The sequence below is a fragment of the Dermacentor variabilis genome, chromosome 2 (assembly GCF_050947875.1).
Source record: "Dermacentor variabilis isolate Ectoservices chromosome 2, ASM5094787v1, whole genome shotgun sequence".
Classification (NCBI taxonomy): domain Eukaryota; kingdom Metazoa; phylum Arthropoda; class Arachnida; order Ixodida; family Ixodidae; genus Dermacentor; species Dermacentor variabilis.
The window spans coordinates 126,223,241-126,239,616 of NC_134569.1; the positions used below are offsets into that span (position 1 = coordinate 126,223,241).

Consider the following 16,376-nt stretch of genomic DNA (forward strand, 5'->3'; position numbering starts at 1 on the left):
CTACTTCCTCTTTCTGTAAGCTAGCGTGTAGCAAGGCATTCTGTATCTCAATATTTTTTCTGCCTCTCTGTCTCTCTCCTTCTAGACAGCCTTGGCGGCAGAACTTTCACAAAAGGGATATATGTATGTCGTAGGAACGCTACAGAAGTTCCCAAATCTATAATGTGTCCCATTTTTTTCCCACTATCTCGGTGATCAAATACTGAGTGTGGGCTTACAGTCAAAGGAAATAAAGCATTTATAAGATAAAGCTTTGGCACACACTTTGTCATGGACAGGGAGGGTGTGGGTGTGGAGGGAGGAGTGGGCAGACTGCATACTAACACAAAAATTTCGGGGGTTGGGGCTGGGAAGGCATTTTTGTCTTTCTTGAGGGCGATTCGCCTGTGTGAGTACCTTTGATTTGGTAAGGCCCTCCTCCCCTCTATCTCATCTTTCTATTCCACCCTTTTCTGTCCCCCAGTGTAGGGTAGCCAACCGTATGCACTTCTAGTTCACATCCCTACCTTCTCTCTATTATTTGCTCCTCCTCTTTACAGGTGGGAGGGGGGGGGGGGGGTCCGCTTGCTCTGTGTGACCCTGACCCCCTCTGGCTATGCCAGCAATTTTGTACAGCAGTGTGAAGAAGGCAGGTTAGCACTCGTCCTGTCTGCTCCTTTCTGTGTCCGTGTTCACTTTGCGCTACAATCCAAGATCAAGGCAAGTGTTACTGTGCTGATCTCTTTCACAAAGAAACCAGCATTTTTATGTTGCGGTTATTCTTATGTAATCGACAGTCAGAGTCTTAAAATAAAAATGAGCAAGACACCAAGCCGTGTATAGTATTGCCAACTTGAGGAAGCAGTGAAGGAAGCTAGCAGTCGTGGTTATTTTCCTTCTTCGTTTTCCTCATAGTAACAGAGAGTTTCAGGTTCGCCAAAGCAAAGCCAGCATGGGAGACAGCATTCAGCCACTGGGAGAAAACTAGCAAAGGTTTATGTTGATGAGAAAATGGGCACGAGCTGCAGGAGCCTCTTCCATGCATACATTAGAGTTGCAAAAGCGCTGTGTTGTTTCATACTTATTTTTATTGATTGTTCCAAATGATCGCAAGAGCCTTAAAATAACTGTTGATATGTGTTGCTCTTAAAACCTCTCCCTATATCATTCCAGCCAAACAGTTGAGCATTGGGACATTGTTTAAATAAATGCTTTCATCTTGGTGCTAGCTTATGAATAAGCTTTCAGGGTGCAGAGCTGTCCAGTTATAGCACATCACAGAAGCTGGTCGCTCAATTGCGTTCTACAGACACATTATCAATCTCTACTATAGCATAGGCGAAGTAACCGAGTGGTAAAACCTTTGGCTGCCTGTGTATTGCCGTTTACTCCTGATTTATATTTTTTTTTATTTATAAACTTCTTGCAAAGTGATTTGGGATTGCTGCAAATAACATTGGTGTTCATAAAAAAAAACGAAGAAAAAGATAAAAAGAAAACTGTTATTACTCTAGAAATGATGCTCACAATCATCACCCTATAAAGCCATACAAAATTACAGACATAGCATTAGCGTGGGGTACTCAGTTTAAATGAAGGCAATGGTCAGAAGCACAAAGCAGCTTGGTTGAGAGGAGAAAGAAAAGGCTGCATCTCTCCTCTTCTCCACAACCAGAGAATGGCACTTCCACAATTGAAGATGACTCAGACCAGAGTTCGTTGGTTGGTTGGTTTTCCTCTAAACATGGCACGTACCCTGCATATGGGAGTGTCCAAAAATCTAATTGAATTATGTGAGTTATCATTGAATAACGCTTTCTTCTTCTTGCAAGAAGATTGTGACGCACATCCAAAAATGTTTGCTCCGGCTGATACCTTACTGAAATGTGCAAGCCCTACTGTACATATTATTGCACCGCCTGTTGTATCACTGCTTTGCATTTTGTGTGAAACTGCAACTCGTTTTTCTTTGTTATCAATGTTTTGTTATCATTTTTCCCTTATATGCTTCTCTGCAGGTTGTAGTTGATTTGACAAATATAACAAAGCTAACACATGCAACCACAAAGGAACAAGGGCGAGACACAAGCGCTTGTGTCTTGTCCTTGTTTCTGTCATGAGACGCCAACAAACAATGACACCAAGGAAAACATAGGGGAAATTACTTGTAATTAATCATTGAATTCACGAAATTATAAATTAATGTCAATGAAAGTGGATGAAAAAACTACTTGCTGCAGGTGGGGAACGATCCCACATCTTCGCATTACGCGTATGATGCTCTAACTAATTGAGCTACCGTGGTGCGGTTTCCCTATCCACTTTCTGGGGTATTCATGTGTTGCTACCAGAACTAACCTTGGAAGTGTTAGCCAGCGCCACCACTCACAATCCTTGGCATTGGATGTGGTACATCCTTTGTGCCGCAGGTGTCACGAGTACGTGATCTTTCTGGGTGAAGACAACTGGTCAATAAACCTACACACGCTACCTGAAGGCATCAATGTTGCCGGATTTGAGACCCTCGTCATGTAAGAGTAAGAAGAAATGGGGTTAACTGAGGGGCTCGATTTTTATTAATCATATCGTGAGAAGCCAACAAACAAAGACACCAAGGAAAACATAGTGGAAATTACTTGTAATTAATAATTGAATTAGAGAAATTGTAAATTAATGACAATGAAAGTGGATGAAAAAACAACTTGCTGCAGGTGGGGATGCATGCGAAGGTTGTGGGATCGTTCCCGACCAGTGGCTTCGCATTACACGTGCGATGCCCTAACCAATTGAGTGTTGGTGGTTGCATTGAGCGAGTGGTTGCATGTGTTAGCACTGTTATATTTGTCAAATCAAGTATGCCCCGATTCGCCCAGAAAGAAGTTTTAATCTGGTTGTAGTAGTTGGCAGTGTTGGCAAGAAAGCCAGCTCTGGTATTTTTGCTTAAGTTTAGTGACACTCACAAGATTTCCAGTCATAATTGGAAGCTTTTCAGAGCTAATTGTTTCGATGAAATTGACTAACAAGCCTTGATTTTTGTTTTGTTTTTTCGTTCTCAGAGCCCATCCTCTGTTCCTCTTCCATCAAGCGAAAGTTCAAGCATCGGCAGCCACCTGTCTTCAGACACCAGTCGATCTAGCATGGCCTCTGCACCATCCCCAGGGAGTGTTTCCAGAAAGGTTTGTGGATCACTGGCCTTTGAAAGCATTTTGTATAAATGCTCACTGAAGCCTACATAAACATCCAAAGGTGTTGTTTGATGCATTGAAAGTATGAACAGCGCACTAGATTAGTAAAGAATAGTTGAAGCAGACATTTAGAAATGTTTGGCGAATGAGGTGATGATTAGTGATGAGACACCTGGAGGAAGAAAGAGCTGTGGTTATTTCAATCATTGTACTGTCTGGCTAGAAATACTGCGAGGAAATTGTTACAAAACCTTGGAGTCCAGCTGGGCCCACCCATATGCCCCTCATTCCTGATGCCGCTGACTTCAAAGCCAATCGGGTTGATTTCGAAAATGACTCTTTTACAAATCGATGCCATGAATACAAGTCTGTGAAATGCACTGAACAGTTGCAGAAACTGCTCTTCTATGTGCTTCATTGAAATTGTGTTTTATATGTAGTCTGTCAGACGGAAATGTCATTCTGTTACATATTTAAATCCATATGCAGCAAGCTGGAGTTATATCGTTTGGATGCTACTCTCGTGGTTTGCATGAAGAACAGCGTTGTTTATATACGGCTTGTAGCACTGGCTGATTTCACTGTTGAACAATGGAGAGCATGACCCTTTACATTTTTAAGTAAGCCTTTCAGTTTCACAAATTTGGCCACATATGGAAAGACTTCTCTAATAGATAGTTTAAAAGCTCCACTTGCCCACATGTAAGCACATATGTGCCGTGCAAACGATTTCTTGTTATTTGTCCAGCAGCAGGATTTAAATCACTGACATGGCATTTGATGTGTGCTTGTTTTAATCATGCTAACCATGCAGCCATTGTTCGTTTGTTTACAGCATTTCTTTGTGATGTTCTATCACATGTGCAAACTTAGGTAACAGACAATGAATTCTTGGGGCATGAGTGCCAAGTAGATGTGTGCATGTAACAGAAATGTTGGATACAAGTTATATGTTGGGAATTGAAGTGTCTAATAAGAACAAAGTGTAATCATCAGGTGCTTCAGACATAGCTCAAGGAGAAGTCAATATAGCAATAAAGTAACTGCATCCAAACAAGGATTCGATTGCCCTTACAATTGTGCTGGATACACAAGATACCCAAGTAAGTACATTGACGTGAGGCTCTGCCCTAAATTACCAATGTGGAGGAAGTGCAGATGAGTCTTATCTTCCTAATATTGCATCAATGGACCATGCTGATACTGCCTTATTTTCTCATTACAGTCTCAGGGATCAATAAGCCCTTTATTTAAGATAATAATTATTTTTGTCACTAGCTACATCATGCCATTTATGATTAAGGTCTTATACTTAGTAATAGTTGTTTACTTAATATTGTACTACACCTCCCCCCCCCCCACACACACACACAAAGTGTATAACAACAGACTTTATTTTTCCCCTCTCCAACAGACATCCTCCGGCGCATTGAATGCAAAGATCAACAATGGCCTGGATTCAAGCTTCAACATCAGCTTTTCAAGCGTAGAGACTTGTGCATCTCCCGAGATAATTAAGAAGGTTCGTAAAAATGTTGGCTTGCGATGGGAAATGAGCATTCTGTAAGCTCTCTAGATTGGTAAACAAAAAAATGTTTCATGTTTTTATCAAGGAAACGTGTTCTCCAACAGGTAGAGTTATAATTACTGGGGAAGCGGGACTATGATAGCACTATTCTGTGCATGGCTAAAAAGGGGATTTAGCCTACTCGTAAACGTCTTGCAGTTTATGGAATATCGGATTACTGGAGACACCTTCGCAAGCTGCCACATTGGGTGACATTGTATTGTGGCACAGAGTTTAACCAGAGAGGACACAGAGCTATTATTGCAGGCACCAACCATATTCTATTTAGGTGGTGACGCAAAGAGTCAACAGTCATGGAACCATTAACACGCAGTTATTATTTTTTCTTCTTCAATGAGAATACCCACATAACATTTCTATCGTGTAGTGGTTGGGCAAAGTGTCACAACACGTCACTTACCACATTGTTACTGCCGTTCAAGGCTCCGGTGACCCAGTAATTCATAAATGGTAATACATTTGCAAAGAAGCTAGAACTCGGTAATAAAAACATTAGCTTTCTTTATTTTAAGCCCCCTTAGGTTTCTCTTGCGGGTGCAATGTTTATGACGTGTGCATTTCTTTTTCATAACGTTTTTTCATTCTTTGAGCACATTGTGTTTCCAAATGCACTTGTAATTGCATTTTTCTTTACTTGCAGTAGAGTATGAATGTGAACAATACAGTGAGCCACTTGGGACGTAAGATAGTGTCAGCGGAGCCATGACGGTTGTTGAGCATCTTACTTGATAAACAAAGTGTCTTGTAAACCTTTTGAGAGAAATATAAACTATAGTGATAAGCTTGAGCAAAAAGATAAATAAATTAATTAATTAAAAAGTAAAGAAAGAAAAGGTGTTCTGCTAGCGTCTGTGACGCATTAGTACCTGGTCTATTAGTTGATGAAGTAGACTGTTGGGTGTTTGGACATAGCCAATTACCAATTGCATGAAATCGGAGAATGCATTCAATGCAGAAATGTTCTTGAATTACTTCAGTGATTGTAAAGGGAAAGTTGATATCCGGAATAAAAGTCACGCAAAACTACAAAGAAAACCCATGCGGGTTCCTCTGAAAGAAAAATCTTTGAAATTGAAGAAACTTTTCGTCCTGGTCCACTGGTAGAGCTTTGCAGTAACCGTGTCTTTTTGGAATGGGGAGCAGTTGCTCTACCAACTGAGCTAACCAGAAGGCACGGAAGCAGATGGTAAGCTGAGAGCATATTAATTGACAGTGTGAAATGCAGCAACATTGAGTAAGCCAGTGAATTGGGTAGAAATATGCAATGCAGAAGAAGTTTGTATTTTCAGTCTACTTTCAGGTGTAAAAGGCGATAGATATGACAAGGCAAAGCAGCCAGTACCCCAGTGACATGGTTAGCAGTATTCAGCGTGCCCGACCCATACATACGGAATTTTTCATAGAATTCTAAGGCAGGTTACTTTTATTTTTCCAGCCTGCGGCTCATATCAAGTACGTTCAGTAAGATACACGAATTTGAGCCATGGAAGAGCCCATAATAGGGATTGCTGTGAATGCAACAAGTGCTTTAGCTGCTTTGGGGGGAAAAAAAAAGAAAGGGGGGCGGGAGATATTGCTTTACTGCTGTGCCTGCTTCGCCTTGTTGATTATTAAATGATGCTGTCTGTATGAAAAGTATTGCACGTATGGATAGCAAGACAGAGCTTTTGCAAAAACACATTGTTAAAAGGGGCACATCCTAAACATTAAAAAATTTTTAACATTGTATAACATCGCAGATTTTTTAAAACTTCTACCTTGGAGTAGTATACTATGCCATGCAGGTCCTTCAGGCATTGAATACATATATATATATATTTTTTTTTTCTTTAGGAATCTGAACACTCACCTGCACATGGAGACATGTCTTTCAATGAAGCACTCAGCAGGTACAAGAGGAAGGTGAGCTACCATGTCTTGTTTCATTTGTCAAGACAAGAATGGCCGTCTTGTCCTCCTTTTTCTTTGACAAGCCAATTCTTTGTCCCTAATAATTCCCAGAACATTTACATAAAATGTTTGTATTACTGCACTTTTGTTCTTGGTTTCGAAAATTTGTGAAGGAAAGATTTATTTTTAACGAACTCATAATTTTCCCATGTGGCATGAGTATTAGTACATGCTATTCAACTCTTGATTCTATGTCTAGGCTTGTTGAAATTAAAATTCAAGTAGTAACAATAATTGTTAGTGTATAATTTGAAAAGTAACATCTGTGTATATCCTTGCGCCTTTTCATATCTTCTAGCACTTCAGTTTTTGTGACGTTCAGAGCATGCAACATGTCACCGTTTGGTAAAGCATTGGCTCTGGCTGCTTTAAAGCACTGGGTATGTGTAGCTGTCTGCATTTGATGGTGTGCAGGTCATGCCTGCATATTGCAGAAGTCCACTTCCCATTGATGCCAAAAGAAGCATGTGTATGTGCATCCGTCCTGGCCTTATAACAACTTTGTCAAGATCAAGCTAGCAAAAATAACTCTCTATGGTGCGTGAGCTCCGGTAGCCCATTTTTGTAACTGCAGGAATGGCCAGGAAGCAAGCACAGGTAGTATGACGAAATGAGCAGACACATTTATGGGCATGAACTCCCTCCTCTTGAGAAGATTGTGTAATTGCATTGACACATTTAGGTGTGCTCGGTTCTCTTTGTGGTGCCCCTTATTGGTGGCCTTCAGGGCCCCCATAAAATCTTTAGGACTTGCTAAAGTTCTGCTATTTTGCATAATTGTGGCATTAAGTAATTAAGCTCACTAAATGGACACTTATTTTAGTCTCCGTTGTGTGGTGCTCAATCCGCACTGTAAGATTGCCTGTGAGCCGTCAAATGGCCCTTTGTTCGCGTCACTGGGGAAGTGGGGTAGTAATTTAAAGTAGTCTGCATACAATAAACAATGAGTCCTTTTTTCTTTAATGTCTATCTTGTCAATTGAGCAAGAGGAGGGGCATTTGTTGGCACTGTCCTCCTTTAGCTTTTCTTCCTTCACTTATTGTCACCTGCCTCTTGGAGCTCATGAGTGAGTGTTAGTGATGTACAATGTTAAACAGAAGTCCCAGTGTTATGCAACATATATTACAGGAGCCACAGCCAAACATTCTTCAAGGGGAGGATGTCGTGGCCAAGTACGCATTTCAGTCCTGATGAGCATTTTTCAAATCGCTTTGAGCACAAGGCAGTAAACATCAGAACAATAAAACCAATAACTCGCACATCAGGTTTCAGAATAAACTGGTTAATGTAACCATAAGGTGCATGCTTGGAACAATCTAAATGCTTAAGGCGTATGGTAATTTTGGTAAATTGAGGTCTGAAGACAGAGAAATGTGTAAAAACTGAAAGCATCTGAGCACTGAGTTTGAATTAAAGTGCAATAGAACAATTCTGTAGCTAAAAAAAGAAAAGGAAAGTCAGAAATGATGTCAAACTGATTATCGAATTCCCAAAGTTGTACCTGGAGTTCTCAACAGCTAGCAAGAAGTTGGTACACACCCCGACCTATACACCTGTTTGTTTCCTTTCTGAGAACTGCATTGTAACTTGACACATTTTATGCAATTCTAAGCTGATGACAGGTTGATGAGCAGCGTTTAGTTTGCTAAGGGACTAGTACTTCAAGGCTGGTGAAGAATACTTAAAGGCCAGCTGCAATAAAATTTGACTTTGGTTAAATTGCTTGTAAATCAGTAGTATTCATTGGTAAAGCAGTCTTGGCAGTTACAGGTCTGACAATCATCTGAGTCTTTTTTGTTTAATAGCCTTTGGAGTGCCTAAGCAGATGACGTGGGCATCTCTAAGCGTATGTGTTGGGAATCCCCAACTATGTCCTCAGAGATTATCAATGGGCCGTGTCTGCTGCCAAACCTCAGAGGTCATGCCAATATGTCACACTGGTTCCCAATTTTCTAGGTCCTGTATCATTTCTGGCGAGTGGTAATCGTGGCTCCCCCCTTCTCCCTGGTCTAGGCACAGAGTGTCATGACCGCGATAAAATGTTGAGTGAAGGTTGTAGTCACTAGTTGGTCTTCTTTATTGGTCTCGGCATCTCGTTGGTCTCGTGCTCCTTGTAGATGGGCGACGTGAAGCGTCAGCTGAGCAAGCGTGATGAGCTGATCAGGCTGCTGACAGAGCGGCTGGAGGAGACCCGCCAGGAACAGGAGCGGGCCCAGCGGGAGGCCTCCCAGCAGGAGCACGCACTCGCCCAGGAAGTGAGTCAGCTGAAGCGTGAGCTCCAGCTGTGCATGGAGCTGCTCGAGGCCCGAGGTGGAGACGGTGGCCTGAGGCAACAGCACCAGCAGGTGAGTGGGTGTCAGTGTTAGCAATGTCTCTTTTTTAACAATGTTATCATTATTTGTACAAAGTCGCCAGGTTGCAACCTAAGACACTCCAGTCGTAGTAAAAAGTCTCTGAATCATGATGATAGCCTGGTCAGAAATTCATTTGTCTTTCTTGTGTTTCAGTTGTTTCTTGATGTCTTCCTTATTATTTTTTCAACTACGGTCGACTTCTGTTAAGTTAACCCTGACGGGACTGACAAAATTGATTGAATTATCCAGCAGGTCGAATTAAACAAGTTGCAGAAAAAAACACCATAACACACTGCTGATTCATTTGGCGGTGTTTGCTCCTGTTTAACACGCCTCCCAATCAAACGTACGCCAGTTTTCTAGTGTCCAAAGTAGAAATGACTTAAAGCTAGTAGCCAAAGTATAAGTCTAGTGTGCACCCGATTCTTTAGGCCGATTTTCTAATTTCAGCTTTGCTGCAATACAGCCGTGTTATGCAGTAAAGCATACAAAGGCCGTGAAGGTGGTTTTGGTTTCGTATTTAATTTCACCGCTTAGGCAATTTTCAGCCCAATTTCCTTATTAAACAAAAGATGCCCATTAGAATTGAGTAAATGCTGTTCTCAGGCATTGTGAGCTGCTGTTCTTGCTTGAAAATCTTCCTAGGGCAGGCTGAAAATAAGTTTTTGATGGGAGATTCACGTGTCAATGCATTCACTGTCTGCGGAGCTCCGCCAAGATGGACACTGCCACTAAAGTGCTCATTATTGGGGTCACAATAAGGATCAGGCACGTGCATTGAGCCTGGTCATGTTCGAATTATCTGGCGAATGTAAATTTTAGGATGAAAATGACGAACGTGTAGGCCCATAGAAATGCATTGGCACTGGCCGGAACCTTCAGTCAGGATCGAATTAGCCGAAAAATCATATTACTGGAAATCTACTGTATAGCTTTAAATTCTCCTGCAGTGGCAAGTCAACAGTCAGCAGTTCAAATGGGAAAAGGAAAAACAACAGCCGGTTTCTTTAAACGGTATTATATATCTAAAAGATTTTCCTTTGCCTAGGAAAGTAGCTTTGACACATCCAGGGGCAGTTTTCTCGGGTGATAACATTTCTGAGATTTCACGACACTCGGCTCAGAAAAAGCCAATGAGCTTCTTTCTCACTCTTGCCCGCCCCTTGCGTGCGTGCGTCCAGTGCCTCACGATCTCACGAAAATGAAACTACGTATCTCCAAAAGTGATCGTCCGAGAATATGTCGCCTGATGGCTTACTAAAAAGGTCTTCGGTATATCTTTATGATTAGCAACAAATGTATGCACATATATCCCCCTTAAGAGGTGAGCCATTGAACTTAGCCAAAGTTCCTTGAGGACCAGGGCATTTTACTGGCTATTTACATCACTGGAAAATTACTTCCTGTCTTCAACAATCTTACTGCAAAGTTTCATTTTTATGCTCATGCTACGAGTACAACCAGCCCATGATTTGCCTGTGTTGTTTTAGTTATATATATATATACTTATAAATGAACTTGTCTTTACTGTCCCACCTCGCAGCTTCATTAAGTGGTCTTTGGAGTATTTAGAAACAAAAAAAATAATAAACTTGCACAACTGATAGCCTATGTGTGGTTAATGAGAGCCGACGTTTAAGCGCACATGTCAGTGTTTCATCACATACGGACAAGAATTCGAAAACATTGTGGCACTCGTCAGGATTCCAGTTTACATCTTTGGCATTTCAAGACTATCAATTTCAGGCACCCGGCAGTACTGGCACTGCCTTGCAGTGCAAATGGGAAGTCCTTGTGTGTCATTTGTTGGAAATCGGTGACAGTGCACCGCTCTCCGACAGAAGTTTGCTGGCCCAGTTCTTTCTTCACTCAAGACCATTCTTCCATGAAAGTGCTACATGGAAGGACCAGATTTGCTCAGAGACTGAAATGTTAATTGACTCAGGTGATCATGAGAGTACTGTGTAGTGACTATGTGGGTTGATGACTTGACAAAATGATGGGTTGCCCCATCAAAACACCATCGATTCTTGATGCTCGGTTCCAAGTTTGTATCTGTGTCTCACCCATTCATGTTTTCAGATGCTGAACACAAGGAACGAGGCACTAGAGCAGCTCCAGCAGAAGGTGGAGGCCCAGGAGCAGCAGATTGCCATGCTGCAGCAGATACGTACTGACCTGCTCAGCCGACTGGCAGCTGCTGCTTCTCTAGGTCCCGAGGAAGGCGAGGTGAGCCACGCATCTGTGTCCACAATGAATGTCCACAAGGGGTAAAGCAGAAGTCGCCTCCCCCTTCACAGAATTTCTTGGCCATGGCACCAAACAGCATTACCCAATTTTCAGGAAGCTTCGAATCATGAATGTTCAGAAGAAAAATTTTTTTTCCAGCACTCCACTCCTGTTGCAAAAGACGTTTTAGGGTAAATTACCCACAGGTGCTGTTTGAGAGTTATAAGGTCACCTTCAGGATCCTCGATTGCATGCACATCGACAGCGCTTTAACAAAGGCTGGTTTGCCATCTTCGTGCTTGCGGGCGATGTGGAGCAGTTTGGAGAGCATGGGCACTTTTGTCCCAGTGTGTCTTCCTGAATGTGGATGTTTAATTGCCCAGAAGCGCATTTTTCTCTTGGCCGCAGTGATTGTAAGCTGAGGTCCCTGCACCGTTAATTCATTATTCACTTTGTATGTCTTTGTAACTTCATTATGTCTGCTTCACTGCTAGCACTAGCATTTAGCCTATAATACAGCTGCATGCTCGCACCCAAAGCATACAGCATGCAGGGATTGATGAGTTCTTATTGCACTTGGAATTTATATGGAAAACGACGCTGGTCCACTTCTTTGGTCACTCTTGGCTGCACGACATACGTTTTGAGAGGTGCGTTCGCAATCAGCCACTTGTAATTCAATCGTTTTGCCATCTGCGTCCATGGAAGTTTGTCTTTATTGCCTCAGTTTCGTTTTGCTGAGGCAGTGAAATTTCATTGTATTGAAACTGGGTATAAACACACTTTGTTATATTGAGGTTCTAGATACATGGTGTCCTATGGACAAGAAGTTATAAAAAGTTAAATACTTTGTTATATAAAGTATTTCGTTATATTGAAGTTTGTTATATCGAGGTTTAACTGTATAACCGAGCAGGAGCAATTGTTGTACCCTATTGCTGTTGTGCTTGAGCATGGCCACACATGCAGTTTCAGGCGTTGTCATTATTAGCACTCCAGTTGGGATCCTAGAAACCGGTACTGTATAGGGCTTGTAGCAGACCTTGAAACCCTTGAGAATCCTTGATTGTTAAACTGCCATATTGAAGTTCTTGAAAGCTTAAACCTCACGTGCTTTAAAATTCTTGGATTTTGCTTTGAGCTAAGTTTATTAGATTTAATTTGTGTAGCCATAAAGTTTATGCAATCCAAGAGTCGAGCCAATCTAGTCTGATTAGCATCTTTGTGGTAGAGAGCCGTCTTATTTGCAGTGGCTGGCGATAATTTAAGGAAAAAAGAGTTTAAGGGACTTTTTTTTTCTTTTTTTCATTGTGTTCTGTAGGAAATGTTTACTCATTGTTTAAGACAAGGTTCTGTTCTGAAGCTGTCACAGGCATCATGATGCTTAAATTCTTGAAAATGCTTTGTTAGAGCCTTGAAAGTTTAAACTCTTGACTTTTTTTCCACAACATCTGCTGTTGTTCATTACTTGTCATGCTTCTTTGTTTCTTTCTTTTCTTTCACCAGCTTGTTACAAGCAATGGCAGCCACCCCGACTACTTAGCATCAGGTGAATGCAAAGCTGCCAGCCCTTCTGTCGTCGGCTGCCGTGGGGATGCTGTTGCGCTGACTCTCGTGCCTCTCTCGGAGCTCCCTAGGCAGCACTTGCAAGGCGACACCACCCACGAGCATCTTCCGTCCCCAGAGCACACAGAATGCGATGAGAATCTTATCCTCAGTTGCAAACAAGTTGTCTGCAACCACCTTTCTGACTGGATGGCTGCCCGCTCCCTCAGCATAGACAGCCACGCTGACATTGACACCGTCTACAATGATCTTAAGTTGTTCGCCATGCAGGGCCTTGAGTACGCAGCTGCTTGCGAAGCTTACAGCATTCCCATGCCAAACCCAGCTGATCTTCTGGAAGAGGTGGCCACATTACACACAAAGGTGACGGCGCTCGAAGAAGATCTGAAAGCTCTGGAAGGGGAAATGATCCAGGCGCGAGCTGAGAATGACAACCTTCGCCGTGACTCAGTGGCAACAGAAGAGAAACTCAAATCGCTGCGTAAGGAACGAAATGTGGCATTGAACTCCATCAAAGAAAGTGAGTATCAGCGGGCTAAGGAAGAAGTGGAGGACGAGAGCTTGCTGGAGGTTTACGAACTGCAGACCGAGTGTATCCGCCTCGAGCAGGAGAAGAAGGCTCTAGAGCAACAACGCACGCGTCTGCTGTCGGGTGATCAGTCACCCTGCGTGTCACCGATCCCTTCGGCACTCATGTTGACTGAGCGAGTGCGACATAACTCAGCTGTTCAGACAGACGACATGGAAACCGCAAAATCTGCTCTAGAGAGCAATGGCGCTGCACTTGCTCAGGTTGTTGACAAGAGATTGTCACTTGACTCTTTGAGTGCATCAGTAGAGCTTGACGAAGGTGAAAATGAGAAGGGTGCGTACGATGCACTAGTTGCAGAAAACATTCGTCTCACAGCAGAGAAGCAGCGGGCAGAGAGCGATTTGGAACTTGTCCGAGAGAGGTTACATGGTGCAGAGGAGTTGATAGAGAAACTGAAGGCAGAATTGGAGCAGGAGCACGGTAGCCTAGAGCAGCTTGTTGCTCGGACAGAAGAGATCCTGAGAGCAACAGCCAACACTGATCTGTCCAGCCGCGACCAGCGCATCTTCCTGGAAAACCAGAGCCTCAAGTGCCAAGTGGTGCTGTTGAGCAGCCGCTTGGAACAGGAGCAGAACTTTGCGTTGGCACTCAAGCGACATGTCCAGTGCCTTGGCTCGAGGGACGAGGCCTTCCAGAAGATTGTGAAGGACTTGACCAACCGACTGCTAAGCGGTGGCGAGCGACTGCGGTCTTCTCTGGATAGGTGCCGTCAGCTGGAGCAGGCACTTGCCAAATCGGCGGCCAAGGCCAGACATTTGGAGGCAGAGCTGCATCAGTTGAGAGAAAGCTTGAAGGCACCAGGTGATGTGTCGGTGGACTGTGTAAAACATACGGGCCGGGAGCATAGTGCTTCAGCGGAGGAAGGTAAGCACCAAGGGGAAGCAAGCATTGGGTCATCTGACACTCGATCCAGGAGAAGGAGCAGTGGAGAGGGAAGCGTGATCGATGAAGTGAAGCCACTTGCCATTCAGCGCATGCAGCTGGAGCTGGAAGAAAAAGAGGTAGGCTCCACAAGGGTTCTCATTGAATCTATGCTTTTAGTGCTTAAAGAAAAGGTTCGGCGTGTCTAGCAACCAGAGCAGAGACTGGTAATGGCCTGTCCTTTGCATTCTTTGTAAAATGTGTACTGTATAGCTGTTCTCGCCACAATGCTGTAACTCTCATCCCCTTGTGTGATAGACTGCTGAAATTAGCATGTTGTAGGGTGTCAAGGTTTATAACTATAAAAGTCCAGCAGCTCATCAGGCAGGTGGAGGATAGGAGGAGATACTATAGCACAGAGATACTGTAACACAGATACATTGAGAAAGTTCATTATACTATCGCTCTGAGTAAAAGTGCCGGCTCACAATGTTGACAAAGCAGCAGCATGTTTTTGTTGTGTGCTTTTGTACTTTGTTTTATTGTTCAAGTGTGAGTGCAAAATTTCAGCTCTAAGCAGAAACTATGCAAGCAGTTTCCGAATGCTGATGTGCATGACACTCAATGCATTGTTAATATACCTTCGCACACAAAGAATTTTACTGCCAGTCTAAGCCCATCACCTACATCTTAGGCTAAATTACTAGACTGGATAATGAACTCTCTCTCCGTATTCTATGAAGAAATATTTACACCCATTGGAGCTGCCGTTTAACTGATTATAAATACGAACGGGTCTTGAATTAACAATGGTTGCCTGTATTAAGAGCATAATTGTTCCCTTTGCTTGTTTCACAATGAAAAGGAGGCATCACTCAGCTTACCTTTATTCCTGCCCATGTATTGCATCTTGTGCCAGCCTATGATTAGCAATAGGAATTGTTTGCAATCTTACTATCATAAAGCTATACGTAATAGTGAGCCTCTGGAATTCGCAAAAGGCAGTCTTGTCATCTAGCAGGGCTGTGCAGTACTTTTACCTGGTGCTGTCATTGCTATAAAGCCACCTCATGTGCAGAGTAGGCCTGTGTTGCTTTGTTTTGCTATAATACATTCTCATTGAAAGACAACAGAAAAAGAAAGAACTACCTGAAGTAGAAATGCATACATAAACAGAATGTAAACTAGATTACAAAAAAAATGTTAACAGAAGGAAATCAGGGAATGAGAAAAGCCAGTGCTATCGGGAGCAAAATCTTACCTGTCTGCACATGGATAGAATTTACTCCTTGACGCTGTTTAACCTTTTCATTGTGCATTTATGCATCTTTATTAATGTTGAATCATTGCCACTCAAGAATGTCAGTGGAGGATTAGAGCACTTGTCTCCACGTGACGTCATGTGCATCTCAATGAGGATGGAATGCAAAAACTACCGGTGCATAAAAATTTCAGCCCACAGAGTTGCAGCAAGTTGTAAATGAGGTATCTAGAGGACGCTTTAGAGAGTGCCACCTTTCATACCCTTATCATAGCTTTTGAACATGAACATTGCTCAGTTAAGCAACGGTTTTCTTTAATGGTTACCAGCATTAATGTCATTTCTTTTCTCAGCTTCTGCTGTCGAACCAGGACCTCTGTAGCCGTGCCTCTCAGCGGCTAGAGCTGTGTCGGCAGCGGGAAGAACTGCACGTGGAGTACGGGAAGCGGCTCTCTGCCGTGTTGGCAGCCCTCAAGGACTCTTGCCGGAGAGAGCTGCTTTCTTTCCAAGAATGCCTTGTACGCGAGTCATCACTCCAGCTGCTCCGCCTCCGAGAGACCCATCAGGCAGACATTGCAGCCCTGAAGCAGAGGCATGCAGAACAGGTAAGGCTATTTTCAAATGTTCCTTTGGGTGTTTTCTTGGGTTTCCAATATATCCACTGTGCAGCCATGTATGCCTCTCTCTCTCTCTCTTTTTTTTTTCTTCTTTTTTTAAAACTATTGCTGATGTTGGGAGGAATGATAAAAATGTCCGTTTGCACGCTTTGTGTGGCTTAACTCTTTGCCTACCATGGGGAAAATAGGCGTTT

At 42.9% G+C, this 16,376-nt stretch overlaps 1 protein-coding gene across 10 annotated transcripts in view; it reads left to right on the forward strand.

Moving 5' to 3' along the window:
• Window positions 1–16,376, forward strand: part of LOC142572662 (uncharacterized) — a 300,880-nt gene that overhangs the window by 183,908 nt on the left and 100,596 nt on the right. For all 10 annotated transcript variants that reach the window (XM_075681936.1, XM_075681938.1, XM_075681945.1 and 7 more), the window contains 7 exons: window positions 3,036–3,155; window positions 4,579–4,686; window positions 6,586–6,654; window positions 8,820–9,047; window positions 11,139–11,285; window positions 12,792–14,444; window positions 15,919–16,170. In XM_075681936.1, coding sequence (XP_075538051.1) covers window positions 3,036–3,155; window positions 4,579–4,686; window positions 6,586–6,654; window positions 8,820–9,047; window positions 11,139–11,285; window positions 12,792–14,444; window positions 15,919–16,170 — 2,577 coding nt within the window. The remainder of the gene's footprint in view (window positions 1–3,035; window positions 3,156–4,578; window positions 4,687–6,585; window positions 6,655–8,819; window positions 9,048–11,138; window positions 11,286–12,791; window positions 14,445–15,918; window positions 16,171–16,376) is intronic.